We start from the raw sequence: 20,363 nt of genomic DNA on the forward strand, positions 1-20,363 counted from the left end.
TCCAATCTGAGCACTGGTTCAGAAATTTCACCTACTTTGTTCACCAATCTAATAAGTCAAAATTCAGCCAAACAGTTCTCACGTTTGTCCCCAGGTTTTGTTACGAGATCACATCCTGCAAGACTAGTATTTTCCTCAACCGAAATGATAAAAAACAGTTTAAATTCTGTTTGTTTGGCGTAAACATGATTGTGAAACCTAACAACAGCGGAAAACAATTGCAATCAGGTGATGATGTAATAACTGTGACAGTCCCAGCTCCTACATGCTCTCTCTTTTTTGCTCCGGAGCAGAAATGGGGATCTTCTTACTGAAACTTGAGAAGCTTCCCATACACGGGCTTAACATCTGAACGCAAGAAACACCCGACAACAGAAAAACCTGGAAGACAAGAAAAAAAAGGCCAAGTGGTGTCAAGAAATGAGGAAAACCCACAAAGCTTGACCTCACCAAGCATAGTGCATTACGAATAAACCTTTAGAAATGGCCCAGTTTCGACTCCATTCAAAAACAGCTGAGACTAATATCTGTTTTCAGTTGTCTCGTTCTTTCTCTCATAGTTGACAGCGATATGTTATGAGAGTGTCTACGTGTAGAAAACATAAACTCTGTGTTAGGTGACAGACCCTGGTGTGCGGTGTGGATACTTTTGTGTACTTTTTTCCTTCCTGCCCAAAACAAAAAGGTCCTTAGAGCTGTGAGTGCCTGTGTGTTTACACTGTGGGTCTACAAAGGCTACTTCAATGCATGTTTACCACTTAGAAGTCATAAACCACTTTAGCCAGTAATAATTTAAACGAGTACTACTTTTCAGCTCGTTACATTTCAGTTGATTAATAAAAATCATTTTTTTTTCATTCGTAATTCACCGCAACTCACAGAAGTGAGTCTGCTAACTAGTATATATACAAATATATATTTATATATATTATATATGTACACTTTTTAATAGCATGACAACTTCACCTCCGATTTGAATATCTACTAATCATTGTACAATCAAAGGATGAAGGTAAAGAGAGATCATGTCGAAGAGCAGCATCTTCCTACACAGCCTCATCTCGCTCGTTCTTTTAAAGTTCAGACAGATAACTGGATGTACTGTGATGGCCTAAGTGGTTGAGATTACACTAACTTGGTGTCTGTCATACATACTTAACATTTCGTATTTGGACTTTACGCCGTTTTGGATGACGTAAGTAGATCAGGGATTAAGTAATCTCAAATAGACTGGCTTAATAGTTTCTGACACTTACTGTTATCTGTTAACATGGACAGAATTCAGTCTTCAAGATGGCTTTTACGACTCCAGACACAAAACATGGCTTAACTACACTACGAAGTTCAGATGCTAACTGCTGGCTCTTGTGCCCTGCTGGTTTCTCTTGCCTTGTTAGCCTATTTGTGTGAACTATCTAAAGCTCAACCATGATGCTGTAACTAGGGCTGGCCCGAATCGCATGCTACGAACGAATACTTGTTTCAAAACCACCCTTAAAAACAACTGGCCTCATTCACCACCACTAAGAAGAAACTTCTTCTAAAGACCCACTTATGCAGTTTTCATGAAGATTCTGATATTCGGTGTTTTCTTATTTGGGATTTGTTCTTAGGTAAGAACAGAATCTGCATATTCAAGAGCACACAGGTGAGAACAGTTCTGCGGTTTAAGAACACGTCATGAATCTGACGTAGACTTTTCCCTTTTTCTTAGGGAAGGTATTGGTCAGTGAGGCCCATTAAAATTTACGCTTCATTATTAACCATCATTTTAAGCATGTTTGTTAGTGCAGTTCAAAATATATTCAGTAGGCGGCACTGATGTATTAATAGTGTTAATAGTGCAAGTGAACTGAAATCGGCCAACCACCTGCCTCCATAGGACATCATCCTCTTATCTCAACTTTTGCACTGGGTACTTTTCTTACTAATAATTTAAAGTGGTACCACTTAATTTGTTAATTTTTGTTTGTTTTGTCTTTTTTTCAGTGTATTAAGAATTTATAAACACAGACATCCAAGTCTTTTAATTGGCTACTGAGTGGTGCAACTGTCCATGCTCTGCGAATATGTCTATGTAAATTTCACGCACTCCAGCACATTTCTTCTTGTTTTTGCTCTCGCTCAGTGTGAAACAGTGTCTGCCATAATCTGTCTAGTGTATGCAAGCGGATTCGGGTCGAGTTTGGGCTCCAAATTTAGCAGTACCAGTCAGGCCTGGTCAGGCCAGGTCTCAAATCAAAGGTACAGGTCCGATTCGGTCGTCAAATTTAGCAGTAAAAGTAAGGCTTGGTCAGTTTGGGCCTTGAAACTGGAGATACTGGCCTCAAGGTCGCAGGTAAAGGTTGTGTTCAGGCTTTAGTTTCATGCCCATGCAGACCTCAACAGTGTAATCAGTTATCTAAGAACTTTAAGTTGAGCTAACTTTTTATTGACTGTGATTTTTCAGGCCTCTTTGCTTTTTTAGCTTCAATGGTGGAGTGAAAAGCGGCAGTTTGTTGCGCTCTGAGGTGCAGTGATAAGTATGCCTTAACTAAACTGGCTACAATTGATTTATTTAACATTTTCCATATATTAACCGCCACTGTTCTACCTAAAGGTCTTTGCTAATGAAATTTGCTGTAGTTCATTTGTGTGGCTTATAAAATAAAAAATGACCAAATACTAAATAGAGAAATACCAATGTAACGAATAACCACTTGAGTATTCAGGCTCTTCGGGCCAGCCCTGGTCATAATCTATTCATCTGGGCACCACGAGAGAAAGTGTGAGTGCATGAGTGTCTCTGTGATTGAGGACCCCACTGAGACAGGCATTCATTGTCCTTTCTGAGGACTGACTGAATTTTTGGTTCTCCCAAACGCACACAAATCACCATAATATAATACTGTAAATCATCTACTGCATACATTATATTGCTTCAGTTAAAGGCTTTCTAAATATCTGGGGGCATTTTGTCTTCATTCATCAGCTTCTTTCTCTGTCATTGTAGCAAAGCAGGACAACTCAACAGGTCTGCGTACAATGGGACTCTTTCAGACATCGTCCTTCCAGCCCGTGCTGTAGCTTTTCTCTTTGGGCCGCACACACATACGCAAACACGCAGTCTGTCACCAGCATCTCAACCCATCATCAGCCTCGTAAAACAAAGAAAAGCACGAGTCTCTCTTTCTTCTCTTCCTCTCTCTGTGGATGGATGAAAAGATGGATGGATAAATAAAGATCTGAAGAAGAGGGACGAGCCCAGCCAATCATTTGCTTTTTCCCGAGGTGCTGGAAGCCCTGGAACCCCGATCTCCTCTTTCTTCTCGTTCTCTTCCTCGTGCTCTTTCTCTTTCTCTGTCTCCTCCCTCTCTCTCTGCTCTCTCTCCCCTCTCTCTTTCTCTTTCTCTTTGTCCCCTCTCTCCTCTCTCTCTTTCGCCTCTCTCGCCCCTCTCTCTCTCGCCCCTCTCTCTTTCCCGTCTCTCGGCTCGCTCTCTCTCCGACGTGTCCCTCTTTTCCGAGCTTTTCTCCGACGCCTCTCCTTTGTCCGACCGCTCCGAGCGCTCCGACTTCTCTGACTTCTCGCTCTTCTCCGACGGCTCCGCACCCTCTGAGCGCTCCTTGCGTTCTGATTTGTCGGGGTCGGTGGAGGAGGTGGTTGGTTTCTCCCACTTTGCGATTTCCTCGATCTCACTCAGGCTGGCGTTGATGCTGTTGACCCAGCGCTTAAGATCCTCCTGAAACAAAAAACCAACAAAATTTTAATTTAAAATTTTAATTTAACTCAAATCAACAGATTTCAGTGAAAGTTGTTAAAGTTTCAAAAATAAAAGAAAATATATGTGTGTGTGTGTGTGTGTGGTGTGTGTGTGTGTGTGTGTGTGTGTGTGTGTGTGTGTGCATCTATGTGTGGAAACTACATATATGGAAAGTATATGGTCTATTTATAGTAACTAAGCTGGAAAAACAGCTCATTTTGAATGAACTCTTTCTGTGATGTCACAAGAACTCATTTATATACACCCACCTACTCCAGGTTAGCACTGCCTATTTATACTGAAGTACTAAGAAGTGTTTCAGTGATCTTTAAGTGCTTTTTGACTGAGGCACAATAAAGGACAACCAATCAGAACAGAGCTCATTTACATAACAAAGAAGCCTGTTTAATTCTAAGGGTAAAGAGTGGCTGGAAAATGGTCATATAAAAAAGAATTATAACTCATTTTAGTATATAAAAGCACACAAATGCCAAATTCCATGAGGGGCCTCAAGAAAAAAAAATTACTTTTGAGTACAGCTGTATAATTTAATTTAATGTCTTTCTTACCTTTTTAGTTCACGTTTCTGGTCATATTAAACACAATTCATCATATCATATATCATGTAAGTGACAAAACCTTGTTTCCTGTAATCTTCCATCCAAATATACTGCCTTTTCCCTCTAAAACATTTTCTGAGTTTTGATAGTCACTGCGCAGAGTCTCAGGGCCTTGTTAATGCAACAAGCTGAGACCAGCTGGTACTGCAGTGTTAATGACTGTAATATTTTCCAAACTCCAGCAGTGTCTGAGAGTTGAAGGGGTGAGATTATGAGATGCACGGATGAGACAAGATTTTATGAAGCTGGGGTTGGCTTCTTATTCTGCTTTCCCATTCCACCTTAAATGGTGCGGCTGTTACATTAACTGCTGCTCCACTTAAGGTAGAACACCAGATTCAAACACAATTCATACACTTTTCTCATATTTTCATTCTAAGACCAAGCTGACGAACAAAGATCATTTTTTCGTGTCTTTTTTTGCTCATATTTACAGACGATGTCACTGTGCATTAAACACACTGTGCATTAAACACACTGTGCATTAAACAAACTGTGCATTAAATGCACTGATGGTCACAGGAAAATATAACCTTTCAATTTAGGACAGAATGCCTTAAAATGGAAATGTCATATTACATAAACTCACAGCGTTCTTTCTCCTGTGACTGGCACTTCACTTCACTTCACAGGCACTCGAATAAAAGTTTTTTTTTTTTTTTACAGGAGCTTAGAAGTTTGAATAGATATTGTAATAAACTGTAGTTTTTTTCTGCTGAGATTCAGATGCAGCATCGTTAATAAGCTCATTAATGTAACACTGGCTGGTCCAATGCACTGGAGTTTATTACTGCTGATGAAAAAACTCACCTCATCTTTTGCCAAGAAGATATAGTCCCCTTCAGTTTCGGTCCTGTGGTGGGTCAAACGGAGAGCAACATGTTAAAAATCCACCTAGACATTTTCCCATAATTTACACTTTTGAGTTTTTTTTTACCAATTTCTGAAGCAGTAGCTAACATCAGTTACAGTCGTTACAGGGTCATCAGGTTTTTGGATCGTCCGAATAGTCATATTTTTATTACCTCATAGCTGCATCTGGTAAGATATACAGACAATGGTTCTGTATAGAACCATGAACACTCAAAGAACCATCTGCAAATGTAAATGGTTCTTTGCATGGTGAAATGGTTCTTCAGACTGATGGAGAATGTGTTGTTTATGGTTCTATATAAAGCCTTTTTGAAAATGCTTCAATATAGCATCAAAAAGGGTTATATTATTATGACAATGTTAAGCTTGTGACAACAGAAGAACCCTTTTTGGTGCTATATAGAACCACAGACAACACACTCTCCATCAATCTAAAGAACTTTTTCACCATTTAAATAAAACATGATCCGGGGGATGGTAGTGTACAAATAATTATCTGAAATGTGTCACTATTTAAATCTTAATTATGAGACTGCTGCCTGTTTTTGGCAAACTCTTTAAAAAAGATGGTTCTTCAAGGGTTCTTTAATTAAGAAAGTTGTTCTATATGGAACCATGAACACTCAAAGAATCCTTTGCATGATTAAAGGGTTCTTTGCATTGAGAAAGGGTTCTTTAGATTGATAGAGAATGTGTTATAGATGGTTCTATATATAGCACCTTTCTGAAAAGGGTTCTACATAGCACGGAAAAGGTTTCCACTTTTGTTACAAGCCAAAGAACCCTTTTTTTGGTACTATATAGAACCTTTTTTGCTAAGAGTGTATAGTAAAGTGCTTGAATATCAAGCCAAATCTCCACTCTTAAAAAAGATGGTTCTTCAAGAGTTTTTTTAGTAAAGAAAATGGTTCCATATAGAACCATGACCACTCAAAGAAACCTCTGCATGATTGAAGGGTTCTTTGCATCGTGAAAAGCTTCTTTACAATGATACGAAATGTGCTGTAGATGGTTCTATATAGAATCTTTTTGAGGGTTCTATATAGCACCAAAATGGGTTCCAGTATTGTTACAAGCCAAAGAACCCATACTATATAGAACCCTTTCTGCTGAGTGTAGGCTGTAGTTGTACCTGAGGATGAAGACGTTCTTCTTCTTCTTGTAACCGTTGGTGGTGTCGAAGGTGCAGATGGCTAGATTGAGGAGCGGCTCGTCGTTGTAAGGGGTTGTCGTGTTCCTCGCATCCTTGTAGAAGCCGATCTCTCCTTTGTTGAGTACGCAGAACAGGTTCACCCATGACTTACTGAAAATGGGAAAAAGAGAGAATCACAATGTAGGAGCTGTCGAAAAAAGGACATAGGCCTATTAGTATTACTATTACTTACTACTATTACTACTATAGCATACTGCTGAGAATGACTTTCTCAGCAGTATGACAGTATGACAGTATGTTACACACATTCTCCCACATCACCGGTGTCACGTTCTCCTCAGAAGCACAGAACAGTTCTGGAGAAATTCTAATTCACCACTTGTGTACCTCAAACTTGTGCTGATTGGTGGTCATAAGTTTCCATTGCTTCCACTGCTCTAGTGCACAATTATAGAAGGAAAATTTAGACACCAAACCTTTGCTGGTGGGCTACATTTGATTTTACCCTTTTTTTACCTTTAGCAAAGAAAGAAGCTCAACAGCAGAATCAGGTGATGGACCAAGATAAGTGACATCATCCTGTAAGCTAAACATGTCAAACTGAGGACGCTCTGGGCCAAAGTGCTGCAGAGATCAGCATGTACACTCCTCTAGCACTGAATTCAGCTCACGAAGCTGAATCAGGTGTGTTTAATGAGGCAGTGAGCTGAAGCCTGCAGTGGTTTGGCCCGCAAGGACTGGAGCCTGACATGTGTGCTGTAAGCTAATGATAGTAGTTCAGTTAGTTAAGCTAATGATGATATTTCACAGTCACAATCTTCTTCAATAGCCCCAGGACTAGCCATGGTCAATTCAATAGCCACAGTCTACAAAGCAGCCTCTGTAGTGTTTATTTCATTTGTATGTGGTATTGAATAAATGGTATTTGATTTTCAAGCAGCTGTAAACAAAAATCAGGATTCAGGTGAAACTCTGTGACTGAACCACTAATGCTAAATTGATGAAGGCAAAATGTTCTACAAACAGGAGCTGAACTGTATTGTGTTGTCTCACTGGGCTAGATGTGAACATCTGGGGGCAATCACAAAAAAATTCAGGTGGGAATGCAGACCTATCACATTGTGAAAAAACTGAGTGTTATGTTTGATTAGATGATTAATTTAGCTAAAGCTCTTTGAAAACTTAGACACTAGTATCTAGAAACAGTTCAAAAACCGCTGCCTCAAAATAAAGTCATTATGACTTAGAGCTGTTTCTGAATGAAAACTGAGTCTGCTTTGTTTAGGTGAGGTTGGCCTCTTCAGCACACAGATCTCCATCAGTTTGAACAAGGTTTGGATTTGGCTTTAGTACAATTAACTATCATTAACATATTATAATGTATTTCATGTATAGTATGATCATCATGTAGCCCCCCCAAGCCATCTTAACTGTGACAGGTCACTCCTGACCTGCTGTCTGACGCGGATAGTCATCAAGTCAATGACCCTTATATCTGCATGTTAGTGGGACTGTGTTTTTGTGTATTTGATTTGGACTAAAGCTGTTTGTTTTATTTGGAGTCTCTTGGTTTTGAGAAAGTTAAAGGGAAAATCCACCATTTTTTAAAAAAAAAAAAATCACTATAATTAAATGGATAAGATGTGAACAGAGTCATTCAGAGTGGTTTGATGGGAAATTTTCTGTTAGAAACTTACCAAGTCAGACTTATTCACAGTGGTGGTGATAGGAAGCAGATGTCCAAAAAGCTCCCTTACGGAAAGTTATTACATGGAATTGTTATTAATACGCTGTCTGATGTCTGAGAAAGTTTTAATGTAGGGGAGCAACCTAACACTGGGCACAATTTAACATGGACTTTGCATGTTGTTATACAAGGTCAAGCAGCATGAGCTTCTGGACACATTACCACACTTACCAGCCGGTCTCCCACCAAAATTCAGACCGGTTTGTCAGTATTTTAAAGAGGTCTGTGCCAAAGAGTGTTTTCAGGGCATGTAAGTCATTTTTTTCAATGCAAGGTTTTTTTTCGGTTACTGAGCTGTTTGTGTAAATCACAAAATACAATCTTACATTACTTTAATCACCATCCTGTTGGCTACAATACAATGTTTTGAAGCAGTGACAAGCTTACAGCAAGTGCTAGCTGGGCTTAAGTACAGCCTCCATACTGCAGGGTTAGTTGTTACACAGTGTTACGATTAAGCCACCTTTAGTAAACAAAGACAAGGGAAACGTTTTCTTTTTTGTTCCAGATGTTCACACAGATTTTAAGACAAAAAAAGAGAAAACATCTGCAAACAGGAATTTTCTTCACTTCATTAGTATCTTTCAGATGTTAATATGTTTGTTTTAATCAGTATATTAATGAACATTAATATACTGATTAATGAGTCAGTATATTAATGACATTAACAGCTGGTAAAGCTGTAGTTATTCAGAAAATTCAGAAATTTTACTGATGTGTAATGTTTTTAATTTGCTGTCCTTCACTGCACAAAAAATAGATGTGTTACTGTTTGACACACAGTCTCATGTCAGTTTTCATATATAATTTGATATGTGTGTGTATATAAACTGAGTTATCTGTCTGTCTGTCTTACAGATAGATAATATATAATGCAGCATGGTTTGAAAATACATGTGTTTCTTATAACATAGAATTCTACTGAATTAACTTTGTTTGTACTAATTCATCAGACTTTTCTAGCAAGTGTTAAACTGATCTTACTGTGAACCCACCTGTGGGGTAAACTGTAACATTGTGCTTCCCATCATTTTCGGTGGAACTGTACATGAGCAGTAGGTGCCAGAAACAAAGTTCAAGTGTCAGTTTGTAGCAGGGACGTATATATGTTGCTTGTATACAAACATGATTATTCCAGCTTAAATATTTTTTAAATTTTTTAATAAAAACCCAAATGTGTTTGTGCCCTGTTCTTCCCTATGCATAGTGGAAAGGTAAATGAAGGGCATTGTAAGGCAAAACAGCACACATATAAAAATATTTTTTTAAAAAGTACTCTATTTTATCATTATCAACATTACATATGAAAACTCAGGTCCTTTTGGACAGTAAATAAAATATTTGTGATATGATGTCTGCTTCCTATCACCACCACTGTAAATAAATCCAAGCTTCACTACAATGAACCATTTCACAGCAAACCTTCCCATTTAACCCAGTTTAACTGGGGAAATAAGCAGTAAACCGGAATGTTAGAGCTCCCTTAGTTAACATTAGACGAACAGCAGTTAAATATCGTGGCTGTTTTATTTTAACATATGAAGAAGTCTAATTATTATCCAATCAGCTTTCAGCGCGCTTTCACGTCTGCGCATGCGTCCTGCTCGGAAATAACTGAACGTAAGCCAGGCTCTCATATAGCTGCCTGAGGGCGCTGCCAGTGCTAATGCAACGCCACCGAGCGGACGGAGTGGAGAGACCACCACAAGGACCTAGTGTGCGTTTGGGCGGCCAAGTCAGTAGGAAAGTTTAGATAAAGATTTATTACAGGAATTGAGATGTAAAACGCTGCGACAGACACCCACCAAAGGAAAAAAGCGCTTCATGCTTAAAACGCCGGTTTGTTTGGCGGTTGAGACTCCGCCGTGGAGACGGGCTGGAGTTCAGCTTGTGAGAAATGTAAGTAGCTACAGCTTTTTTAGTGAGTTAAATTGGCTGTGAAAGTGCTGAAAGTCCGTTTAATGTTTTATATCGGGCCGTTAGCCGAGTTTGTATAGACTTGCCTGGAACTGGAACTTATTGAGCTTCTTATTCGAATTTTCCGTTCCACCTTAAAAGGCTTAACGTTACACAGTCTGCTGCACCATTTAAGGTGGAACGGAAAATTCAACTAAGAAGCTAACTTCGTAGCTAGCGTGGTTTATTGCGCAGATACGTTGTTTTTACATTTGAAAGCGAAAAAGAAAGGTGTGTCTTTTTAAAATGTAGACCCGGTGTTTTATTTCTGTGAACTGCTCCGACTGTTGGGAGAATTAAGGGACCGTCTACAAATTATCTTACCATCATACGTTGATTTTTTTTTTTTTTATATAGGTAGCTAACTTAAACGTACAGCTACTGTCTACCTACATCCATTGGCCATTTTATCTGCTTCACTGTACAGATGCACATAGTATGTTTACAGTTAGTTGCTGTAGCTTTCTGAAGCCGTCAAGCTGCATCAGAATCAGTTATTTCAAACGGTGCGCATTAGTGACTCTTTCTTCCAGGAGTAAAGGTAATGAGTAACTAACATGCAGTTCAGGTTGCAAAGAAATGCATCAGCTTCAAGGCAACTTGAGTAATAATGTACAGCTGGTGTTCATAGCAAATCTCCTAATTAACCATATACATAATCTTATTCACATATAACCTAGCTGTAGTCCTTTAACTGTTCTTCCATAGGCCGTGTGGCATCTTATACATGCAGTCTAAATCAAGGCACTAGTATGTGGTATTGTCTCAAAGCTGAGTCAGTGGACGTGTCTGCATCATGATTGCAGATTTCTTAATATAATATGAACCATGCATTGTAGTTCCTCAAAATAAAGCACGGGGTTTGTTTTTGTTTTTTAAACAAATACTCCAGAGTATCAGGAGGAAACATCACTACAATCCCCTGTTGTGTGTAATTTTTCAGCCATCCAAGGGACCATCCGAGGACCACCACAGCCCAAATAATATCTGGTCAGTAGCCACATTTACATGCAGCCTGATAATCTGGCTGCACTGATGGCTCAATCAGACTAGACTACGTCCATGTAAACACCTTAATTGGAACAGACCAGTCCGATTGAGGCCATTCGGAATACAGTGTCTGTCTGACTGAGCAAGATGGGTAATCCTGTAAATAATCCTAAACCTAGCTAGTGTCGCAGAATACTTCTTTTTACTTTATTGATATGGCTTAAGGCAACACTCTGTTTTGCCTTCTGTTTCTGCCATGATATAGCAGCATTTAAACACCTAACGCTTTCCTAACGATGACTAAAACACACCCAGTCCAGGCTGCAACAAAACAAGAGCTGTTAAAAATGAACAATCTCCAGTCTCACAGCGATATGTGAAACAGAATACATTCATGGCCAGAGCATGGATAGGTCGGGTAGATTGGTCATGGATTCAGGTGACAGTTAGCAGCACTTGTTAGAGTGAAGCTTTGACATTCATTCATGAGTGGTGGTTTTAAAATCCATAAAACTGACTTAAACATGGAGCAAACGTGTGAATAGCTACATCATTATGTCATCCCACCGAATGGTTCTGTGGCCATGGCATGGGTAGTTAACCTTATCTAGAAAACAGCACTGAGCCCAGTTTGCATGCCTTCTGTTTTGAGTCATGTCCAAGTGAAGCGAGGCCCAGGACTCCTTTGAGTAGGAATCTATCTTCTTTAAATGTTTTAGTATTGTTAAATGCAGGGCTGTCTGATGATACCTGTCTGCAGAGCCACAGTCCAGCACTTCAGCACTTCACTCCAGCAGGTTCAAGCCAGTGCCATTCAGCGCATGCGCCAAGACTTGTTTTGATTTTTCTTAGCAAGTTTTAGGCTAATCAACATTTCGGTCGGTTTATGTGGGTTTCCAATAAATATGTGATAAATGTGTGTTGGGCTAACGTTATATTTTAAGCTTTCGGTTGAAAGAAACTTCACTTTAAGCAGCTTAAACTGAGCATAATATTAAGCTTTAGGATAAAACAAACTTTGGCGTTTGAACGTATCCCTCAAAACTCATAGAAACCATTAAGTGTTTCTTTTGGTTTCTGATGTTTCTGCTTATGGTTTAACCGGTTAGCAATGGTTGATTCGTATATTTGAAACGATATCCCTTCCTGAATGGTAATATGCATAGCGACACAACAACCAGCACGAACAGTCGCTGTTTACATCAGGGACGTTATAAATGAGGAGACCGGCCACTGGTCGAAATACGAATACTTTCCTGTAAGGACTTGTTTACATGGAAAAACCCCTGGAGTGAAACTGTGGGTGTAAATCTGCGGCTCTTCAGCTCTAAAAAGGGTTAAAATGCCCATATATACTACTTACTCCTTTATTTATTTGCTTTTATTGCCTTTTGTAATTTCTCTTGAACCTTCTTCTCGTTCCTTTGCTTTTTGTGTTAATCTCGTTTGCATTTTGTTTGTCTTTCTTGGGTGATATGTGGGGGCTGTGGATAGTAATTCTCTTGTCATGTAACGACCTCCAATAGTTAGCCTATGTTACATCTGGTTATCTATAGCTCCCCAATCCAGCAGTAGCATTGTTGTAGAGATATGAGTCATCCTGGCTCCTAGATGGGGGGAGACTGTAAATTGCTGGGTGGGCCTGAACACCTCTATTTTAATTACACAGGTAGAGGCAGTCTAAAAAAATCAACATTTTGCCAGCAGAAGTCTACACTCCCTACTACTGCTTTACTTTTGTAAAGAAATTGTATTGTACTGTCCAAACAACAATGTGATGCCAAATTTTACATTGAGTTTCTAATTTTGCTTTTTTTTTTCCCTCCTCCAGAAGTAAATGACACCGTCTTATCTGTATGTCCAGCTCAAATTTAGCTGTACAAACTCATCAGAAGGCGAACATCTGACAGCTGAAATAAGGAAAGATCGATTTGTCTTTTGGTACTTTCCTCACTTCTTGGACACAAACGAATTAAAACATGGGGAAGAAGAAAACTCACGACTGCTCTGAGTGTGGAAAGAGCTTTGCTCAGAGGAGGTACCTCCAACAACACGAGCGCATTCACACTGGAGAGAAGCCGTATGACTGCTCAGAGTGCGGGAAAAGCTTTAGAGACAAAGGGGCTCTTAAAGTACACCAGCGCATTCACACAGGAGAGAAGCCGTATGAGTGCTCGAAGTGTGGGAATCATTTTAATACACGTAGTGGTCTCCGAATGCACCAGTACCTTCACACAGGAAAGAAGCCGCACGACTGCTGGCAGTGCGAAAAGAGTTTTGCGTCTAAAGAAAGACTCCAAGTACACCTGCGCACTCACACTGGAGAGAAGCCGTACGAGTGCTCGGAGTGCGGGAAGGGTTTTGTTCAGCAATATGGTCTAAATAATCACCAGCGCATTCACACAGGAGAAAAGCCGTATGACTGCTCAGAGTGTGGGAAGAGCTTTAGCGACAAACGCGGTCTCAAACTACACCGGCGCATTCACACAGGAGAAAAGCCGTACGAGTGCTCAGAGTGTGGGAAGAGCTTTAGCGACAGAGGCGTTCTGAAAATACACCAGCGCGTTCACACTGGAGAAAAGCCGTACGAGTGCTCGGAGTGTGGGAAGAGCTTCGCTCAACAGAGTGGTCTAAAAACACACCAGCGCATTCACACAGGAGTGAAGCCGTATTATTGCTCACAGTGCGGGAAGTGTTTTACTTTCCGCAGGAGTCTCCAGATACACCAGGTCATTCACACAGGGAGAGAAACCGTTCGACTGCTCACAGTGTGGGAAGAGTTTTGCTCGTCAGGGTGAACTCCGGTTACACCAGCGCACTCACACGAACGAGAAGCCGTACAACTGCTCACAGTGCGGGAAGAGTTTTGCTTATAAGAGCGCACACACTCTCCACCAGCGCGTTCACACCGGACAGAAACCGTATTTCTGCTCAGAGTGTGGGAAGAGTTTTAGTCAGCGAGTTCATCTTACGGTACACCAGCGCATTCACACCGGAGAAAAGCCGTATTCGTGCTCACAGTGTGGGAAGACATTCGCTCATAAGCCTTCTCTCAAACACCACCAGCGTACTTGCACAGGAGAAAAGACACATTCTTGCTTACAGTGCGGGCAGAGTTTTACACAAGAGAGCCAGCTTCGATCGCACCAGCGCACTCACGCTAGAGAGGCCCGGCACGGATGCTCAGAATGTGGGAAAACTTTCGCATTTAAGAACTACCTTAAACTGCACATGAAAATTCACACAGGACAGAGGTATGAGTGCTCCGAGTGTGGGAAAAGTTTTACTGAAAAGAAGAGTGTCAAAATACACCAGCGCATTCACACAGGAGAGAAGCCGTACAAATGCTCGCAGTGCGAGGCGAGTTTTACTCACATAGGTTCTCTTAAAAGTCACCTGCGCACTCACACAGGAGAGAAACCGTATTCCTGCTCAGAGTGTGGGAAGGGCTTTGCTCAACAAAGTAGTCTCAGACAACACGAGCGCGTTCACACCGGAGAGAAGCCGTATCAGTGCTCACAGTGCGGGAAGAGTTTTTCTCAGCGGGGTAGTCTCCAAGTACATCAGCGCATTCACACCGGACTGAAGCCTTACGAGTGCTCACAGTGTGGAAAGTGTTTTACTCAACAGAGTGCTCTCACTGTACACCAGCTCTCTCACAATAAGGTGTAATCACTTGTTTTTTGAGACTGTGGGGATGAATGGAATAGCAGAGGCCTTTGCTTGGACCTGGTGGTGCTGACGTGATGGTATGTTTGTTATAGCCTATTTGTTTTGTTATTCACTTTGTGTTTTTATGCATCATGGTCACAGTGTTCCAAACTGCTCGATACTGACATAAAACATCATGTTCCGTAAAGCTCTGTCTCTGGCTGGACGTAATGCACGTGCAGACATTTTTGGGTTGTGTGAACAGAAATCGAACTAACCCTGTCTTTAAACCCCATCTTTAAACAAAAAGCATAATACAAAATTACAAAATCACTATTTACCGTTCTGCAAAATAAAACGAAAAGAATAACAGCTATTTACATCAGAACTACAAGCACATTTTTGTGCACGAGAGCAACTGGGCTACTGAATTTCCATTAGAGTTGAGTTATGGCAACATTTTAACGTCTCGAGTGTGTTTTGTAATTGCTGTTTGGTCGAATGGTTAAGTTTCTATGCCTCCTGCATGGAAGAGCAGGTTCAGTCCCGGCGGTGCTTGCTGTCCTGGCGCTTTAGGAAAAACATCATTGTGCTACCCTGCTGGATTTACAACATCACAACCAGGAAGTGACAACATACGAAAGCCAATGTTCCACCCATAAATACAAAATTAAATACTGATGCAGTAGCGTACTCGCAATTTTCGGACACATTTTGACACACCTGTTAAAGAGGCTACTTGTTTAACATCTAAGCAACAACAAGCTTCAGTTCTGCAAGATTTGGGATGCATGATTCAATATACAACTAACTCCATACAGGTCTCTGCATAATCACTTAAATACATGAGTGCAAACAGTCATTAATACCAAAGCTGCAGCTGTATGTAGCACATCCTACGCCTCTCCTTGTGTTTTTGTTTGTAGGTTAATAATCTAGTTAACAATGATAATAACAATTAAAATAAGTTCTGATAAGTTCTGAACTATAATAATAATAACTTCTGAACTTTTATAATGTAAGCACAGTGAAGATTTGTGTGCTTGTATTTTTAAATTTTATTTGCTTTTTTCAAAACCTGCAGTAGCCATGCACTGTTTAAGTTAATGATATATTTTCATTACAGCGTGACCAGTTGCTTTCATTACTAACTGTTGGCCGTTTTAGGGGCGGGTCGCAGAAACTCAAGCAGCTTGAGGTGCAGAAAGATAAATTGCGTGCAGAGCCCCAAATAAGCCTAATAATGTTTTTTAAACTTCAAAAATCTTCTAATGTATAACGATGTTTTTATTAATATTTTGATTGATTTTATTGATTGACAAACAAAGCTGCAGTGCAGTGTGAAGTTCTGAATACATGCCCTTGTGGACCTAGTTACAATTACTAAGCTACAACTGGTCAGTCAGTTTTGGTGGTCAGCAGGAAAAAAAAAGTTCAGTGAAGTGGTCCTGATTTTTGTTACTTCATTTAACAGATGTATTCACATGCATAATGATTTAAATTGAACAATTTAAAGGATTTTTTAGGTTTGTTTTGTAAGCATGTAAAATGAAACGTCCTACTTTGTCCTTCTTCTCTTACAGTATAGAACACTGCACTTTTATCTTAAACAAAAAAAAAGAGCCCATCCAGTACCGCTGTAAAGTCATGCGCGTAAGTAGTATAGATTAGGAAACAAGACCATCTTGTTAACTAAATATGTTGTGCTGCATGTAGGTGATTGGAACTGGCCCATTCCCATGTGGTGCAGAAGTTTGTATAGTGTGTCTGGGGTGTGGTGAGGTGGAACGGGGGGCAAGGGAAGGACAGACGCATCCATCTTGCCACACATTGGAGAAATGGATGTGCCGTCTAAGCTGAGTTCATTAGAGCTCAAGCCTTGGGTAGAGCTGTGAAGAGCGTTTACCTTTCCCCAAACAGGACAGTCAGTATTTAGTCTTTTTATGACATTGTGTGTATTTCATGATCTTTTCTCTTTTTTGATATTTACTCTGTTTCTATGTGCTTTATTAATTTTGTTAAGTTTATGTGAAATGTGTATTAGATGCTTTTCAGAAAATCTAAAAAGTGTATTTAAACAATGTGTTTTGGTTATTTTCATCCAATGCAAGAGTTCTTTCTAAAGTACTGCTGTAAGGTTTGTTTTGAAGAGGTCATTAAGATAGTGCTCCTAACGTTTATGTTTCATTTATTAATTAATGTGTTCACATGGATAATGGTTTAAAGCAGGCGTGGGAAACTCCAGTCATGGAGGCTTATCAGGTTTTGTTGAATGTCTTTTTATGACATTGTGACATTTCATTTTTCTCTTATCCGATATTTACTCTTTATGTACTTTTTTTACTTTTGTCAAGACTTATGGTTTTTGAGAAGTTTTTCAATAAATCTAAAAAAAAATGCATTGTGTAGTTTGGGACTTTTTTTGGATCACATGCTCGAATTCAAGTACTGCTGAGGATGAGAGCCGTGGATTGTTTTAAGAAACCTTTCTCAAACTTTTACTGTGTTTTCCATCCCTTGAGCCAATTGCTCTACAACTGTCTTTCTCAAATGATCATGGATTGGGTAAAGCACAGGTCCCCAGACATTTCACTCTTGTCCACTTTTCCCTTCCCTCCTGCAACCTTTTCACAGAGATTCAATTGTTTGTTTATTGCACAAGTGATCACCGCATCTGTGTGGTCTTGACAGAACGTCCACATTGGCATGATCTTGTGACTTCTGACACAGTCATAATTACTGTTTAAGGGCTGCATATGTAAAAGACACCAAGCCCAAAAGTTACTGGCAAACGTATCTCATTAATGTCCTGATTTTTAGCAGAGGAGTCGAGTCAAGCGTGTTTCGACTAAAGAAACCATTGTGCTAGACTGCAGCCCTCCAGGACTGGACTTGACTACCCCTAATATAAAGATACCTCATCTTTAGTTGGCATAAGTTAGTACCTGTTGGGGCTCCTCTCCTTGCCCTCTTCCTCATGCTTGCGGTACAAGAAGCCCTCATGGCGGACAGTGTGTGTTGGAGGCTGTGGGGTGGTCGGGATGCTCTGTGCAGGGGCAGATCGAGATCGGCGGGTCTCCTCAGGCTCTTTGGGACGTGGCCTTCGCCGGGGCTTGGGCCTATCACGAGCTCGAGGGCGATCAAGACGCGTGACAGGGGCCGAAAGACTGCTGGGTGGCCGATAGACCTCCCCTCTCGCCTGAGAGAGAGAGAGAGAGAGAGAGCAAAACAGAAAAAAAGCATTTTTTCAGTTCATTAATTATATTCTTTTTTTTAGTATGTATGCATCTGCTTGCTTTTTTTTTATTTATTTATTTTTTAATCAAATTAGCAAATGTTTGGACCATGTAACTAGTAAGTGAACTTTTCAGTGGTCTCTAGTTAGCAGATAAAGCCACGGTACCTTCTTTTCTGAGATAGACCACAAATTTGACTATATTTCTAACCCTTTATATTTCTCTGTAATGCTAATCCAGGTGGATCTAGTTGCGATTTCTACATTTTCTGAATGGTTTTGTATTGTCATTGGTTCCTATATCGGTTCATCCCTAGCAATGATTAATGTGTTGCCGTGTTATAACCCAAATGAAATCTGCTAGTGAGCCACACCTTTACTTGATCTTCCCATTTATACAATAAATGAAGCAGTAGTACTCACATGGCACGCTTCTCTCTCCTGTACCTGTTCCACTATCTCAGCCATGGTGGAGCGTTTCTCCCTACAATGGCAAGACAGATGCAAAGATACAAAATCATCCTACAATCATAGTCAAGGACACATGCACACTCTCGTAATCATCTTTCACTTTTAGTTTCTTCTGTACAACAGCTTTACTAAAATATGGACTGTTCCTTTTTTCATAACCGCAGTTCTATAAAAGATAAATGAAGCATCCATTTAAGGGATGCATCACTTCTGTTAGTGATGGCCATAAATTAATGTTTGTCCTGTACCTGGCTCAGCATTGAGAACTAGCCCTGTTCACGGAAATGTTCAATTTGCAGGACATTACAGTGATGTTAAAAGAAAAAAACTTTTGGCATCATAGCTTTTTAATAGACTGCATGGTTTGACCACATATTCGTATGCAAAGTCATACACTATTTCTCACCCTGATTGCCTCTTGTCTGACCCTTCTTTCCCAGACTCCTGGTCACTGGAGTCCTGCCTCTGCAGTCTGTGTTTTCCGCTTCCCTCCTGCTCGCTGGACGACTGACGCTCCAGTCGCCGGCGGTAACGTTCCTGCCGCACAATCAGCGGCAGCTCGTTCAGCCTGGCCTGGATCTCCTGCTCGCTGGACGTCTGCCGTCCCAGCCGGTACTCCCTCTCCCGGCGCAGGTGGTCCATCTGGGGGTCTGAGCGGCTGCCTCGTGGATCCCTCTGCAACCGGCTGTGGATCATCTCCAGGGAAGGGTCCATGCCTACTGGGGTCCCAGGGACATCTGCTGCTCCACCAATAAGATGGCCACGGTGGGCCTCCAATAGAGGTGGGACAGCCTTGTGGATGTGGTTGATTTTGGGCTGGAGGAAGTCAGCCTTCAGATGCTGCCAAGCATACGCCAGTTTAGGTTCGGTCACCCCCATGGCACCGAGATGGTTCAGGCTGTGATAGCTAGAGCCATCAGCTCCCATGACACCCTGTTGATTTAGCCCGGTGTAGCTAGAGCTGTCCACCCCTAAAACACCCTGTTGATTTAATCCAGTGTAACTGGAGCTGTTCGCCCCCAGAACACCAACTTGTTGGTTTAGTCCATGGTAGCTGGGGCTGTCTAGCCCTAGCACACCCTGTTGGCTTAGTCCATGGTAGGAAGAGCCATTCATGACCGGTGTGTATGGATTAAGTGCAGATCCGAGCCTGTGGGTGAGTGGGTGTGTGGCTGTGTGCGCCACAGTATGTACAAGGTCTTGAGGACTGGGCTTGGGCTCGAGCAGTGTGTCCTGGAGAGGGTTCCGGAAGAGAGAGGAGGAAGAGGAGGACGAAGAAGAGCTGGGCACAAGGCAGGAGAGAGGGAACATCTGTCTGTTGAGAAGAGACGAGGTGGAAGGCTGCTTAGTCTGCTCCTCCTTCAGTTTCTCCGCCTGAGCAAAACATGGCATGAAGAAGAGGTGGTGTTAGGATATGCAGAGGGGATGGATTTGTTGAAGGACTGGATATAAATGCAAGGTATAAATGCAAGGACAAGAATGTATATTTCGATGGCTGTATTGATGGAGAATAAGATGTTTGATGGATCAGACTGGAGCAGAGCTCGCTGCCACGCTGACCTGCCGTAAGGAGCTAAAGTGTTCCTTCCACGTAGCCGCTGCCTTCCTGAATGCTTCATGCCGGCGTATCAGCTGCTCCACTTCATCACCCTCGACCTCATGTCTACTGCTGATTGGCTCCTTGGATGTGAGCCACACCTGCTCAGCTGCACTTGGCTGGGCAGACTGTAACTTCTGTTGCACTATGGACACAACAAAAACACTGAGTGTAAATCAGTGACTATAATCCAGAACATAATGTAAGTAACTATGTAATTTGTATAGTTATATCCTTTGTTATATAAGGACATCATTTAAATAACATTTAGTAAATTATGTTTTGTAAATTTGTCATTTTACATATCTAAACAAGTGTAGTAATGTTATC

At 41.0% G+C, this 20,363-nt stretch overlaps 3 protein-coding genes across 3 annotated transcripts in view; 1 reads left to right on the forward strand and 2 right to left on the reverse strand.

Moving 5' to 3' along the window:
• Positions 1-307: 307 nt before the first annotated feature.
• Positions 308-20,207, reverse strand: LOC118815062 (spectrin beta chain, non-erythrocytic 4-like). The gene is made up of 8 exons (XM_036580996.1): positions 19,997-20,207; positions 18,843-19,810; positions 18,389-18,449; positions 17,676-17,929; positions 6,366-6,536; positions 5,171-5,213; positions 3,395-3,719; positions 308-381 (listed from the first exon to the last, which is right to left on the reverse strand). The coding sequence occupies exons 2-8, from the start codon at positions 19,745-19,747 to the stop codon at positions 308-310; spliced, it is 1,833 nt and encodes a 610-aa protein (XP_036436889.1). The 5' UTR covers positions 19,748-19,810; positions 19,997-20,207.
• Positions 9,806-15,190, forward strand: LOC118814506 (zinc finger protein 135-like). The gene is made up of 4 exons (XM_036580140.1): positions 9,806-10,032; positions 12,911-13,808; positions 13,894-14,084; positions 14,334-15,190. Exons 2-4 carry the CDS (start codon positions 13,059-13,061, stop codon positions 14,749-14,751), a joined length of 1,359 nt encoding a protein of 452 aa, XP_036436033.1. The 5' UTR covers positions 9,806-10,032; positions 12,911-13,058; the 3' UTR covers positions 14,752-15,190.
• Positions 19,849-20,363, reverse strand: part of sptbn4a (spectrin, beta, non-erythrocytic 4a) — a 32,009-nt gene continuing 31,494 nt past the window's right edge. The window contains exon 13 of the mRNA XM_036580139.1: positions 19,849-20,178. Within this exon, the coding sequence (XP_036436032.1) occupies positions 19,964-20,178 (215 nt within the window). The 3' untranslated portion in view covers positions 19,849-19,963. The remainder of the gene's footprint in view (positions 20,179-20,363) is intronic.

Source organism: Colossoma macropomum, unplaced genomic scaffold (genome assembly GCF_904425465.1).
Source record: "Colossoma macropomum unplaced genomic scaffold, Colossoma_macropomum, whole genome shotgun sequence".
Classification (NCBI taxonomy): domain Eukaryota; kingdom Metazoa; phylum Chordata; class Actinopteri; order Characiformes; family Serrasalmidae; genus Colossoma; species Colossoma macropomum.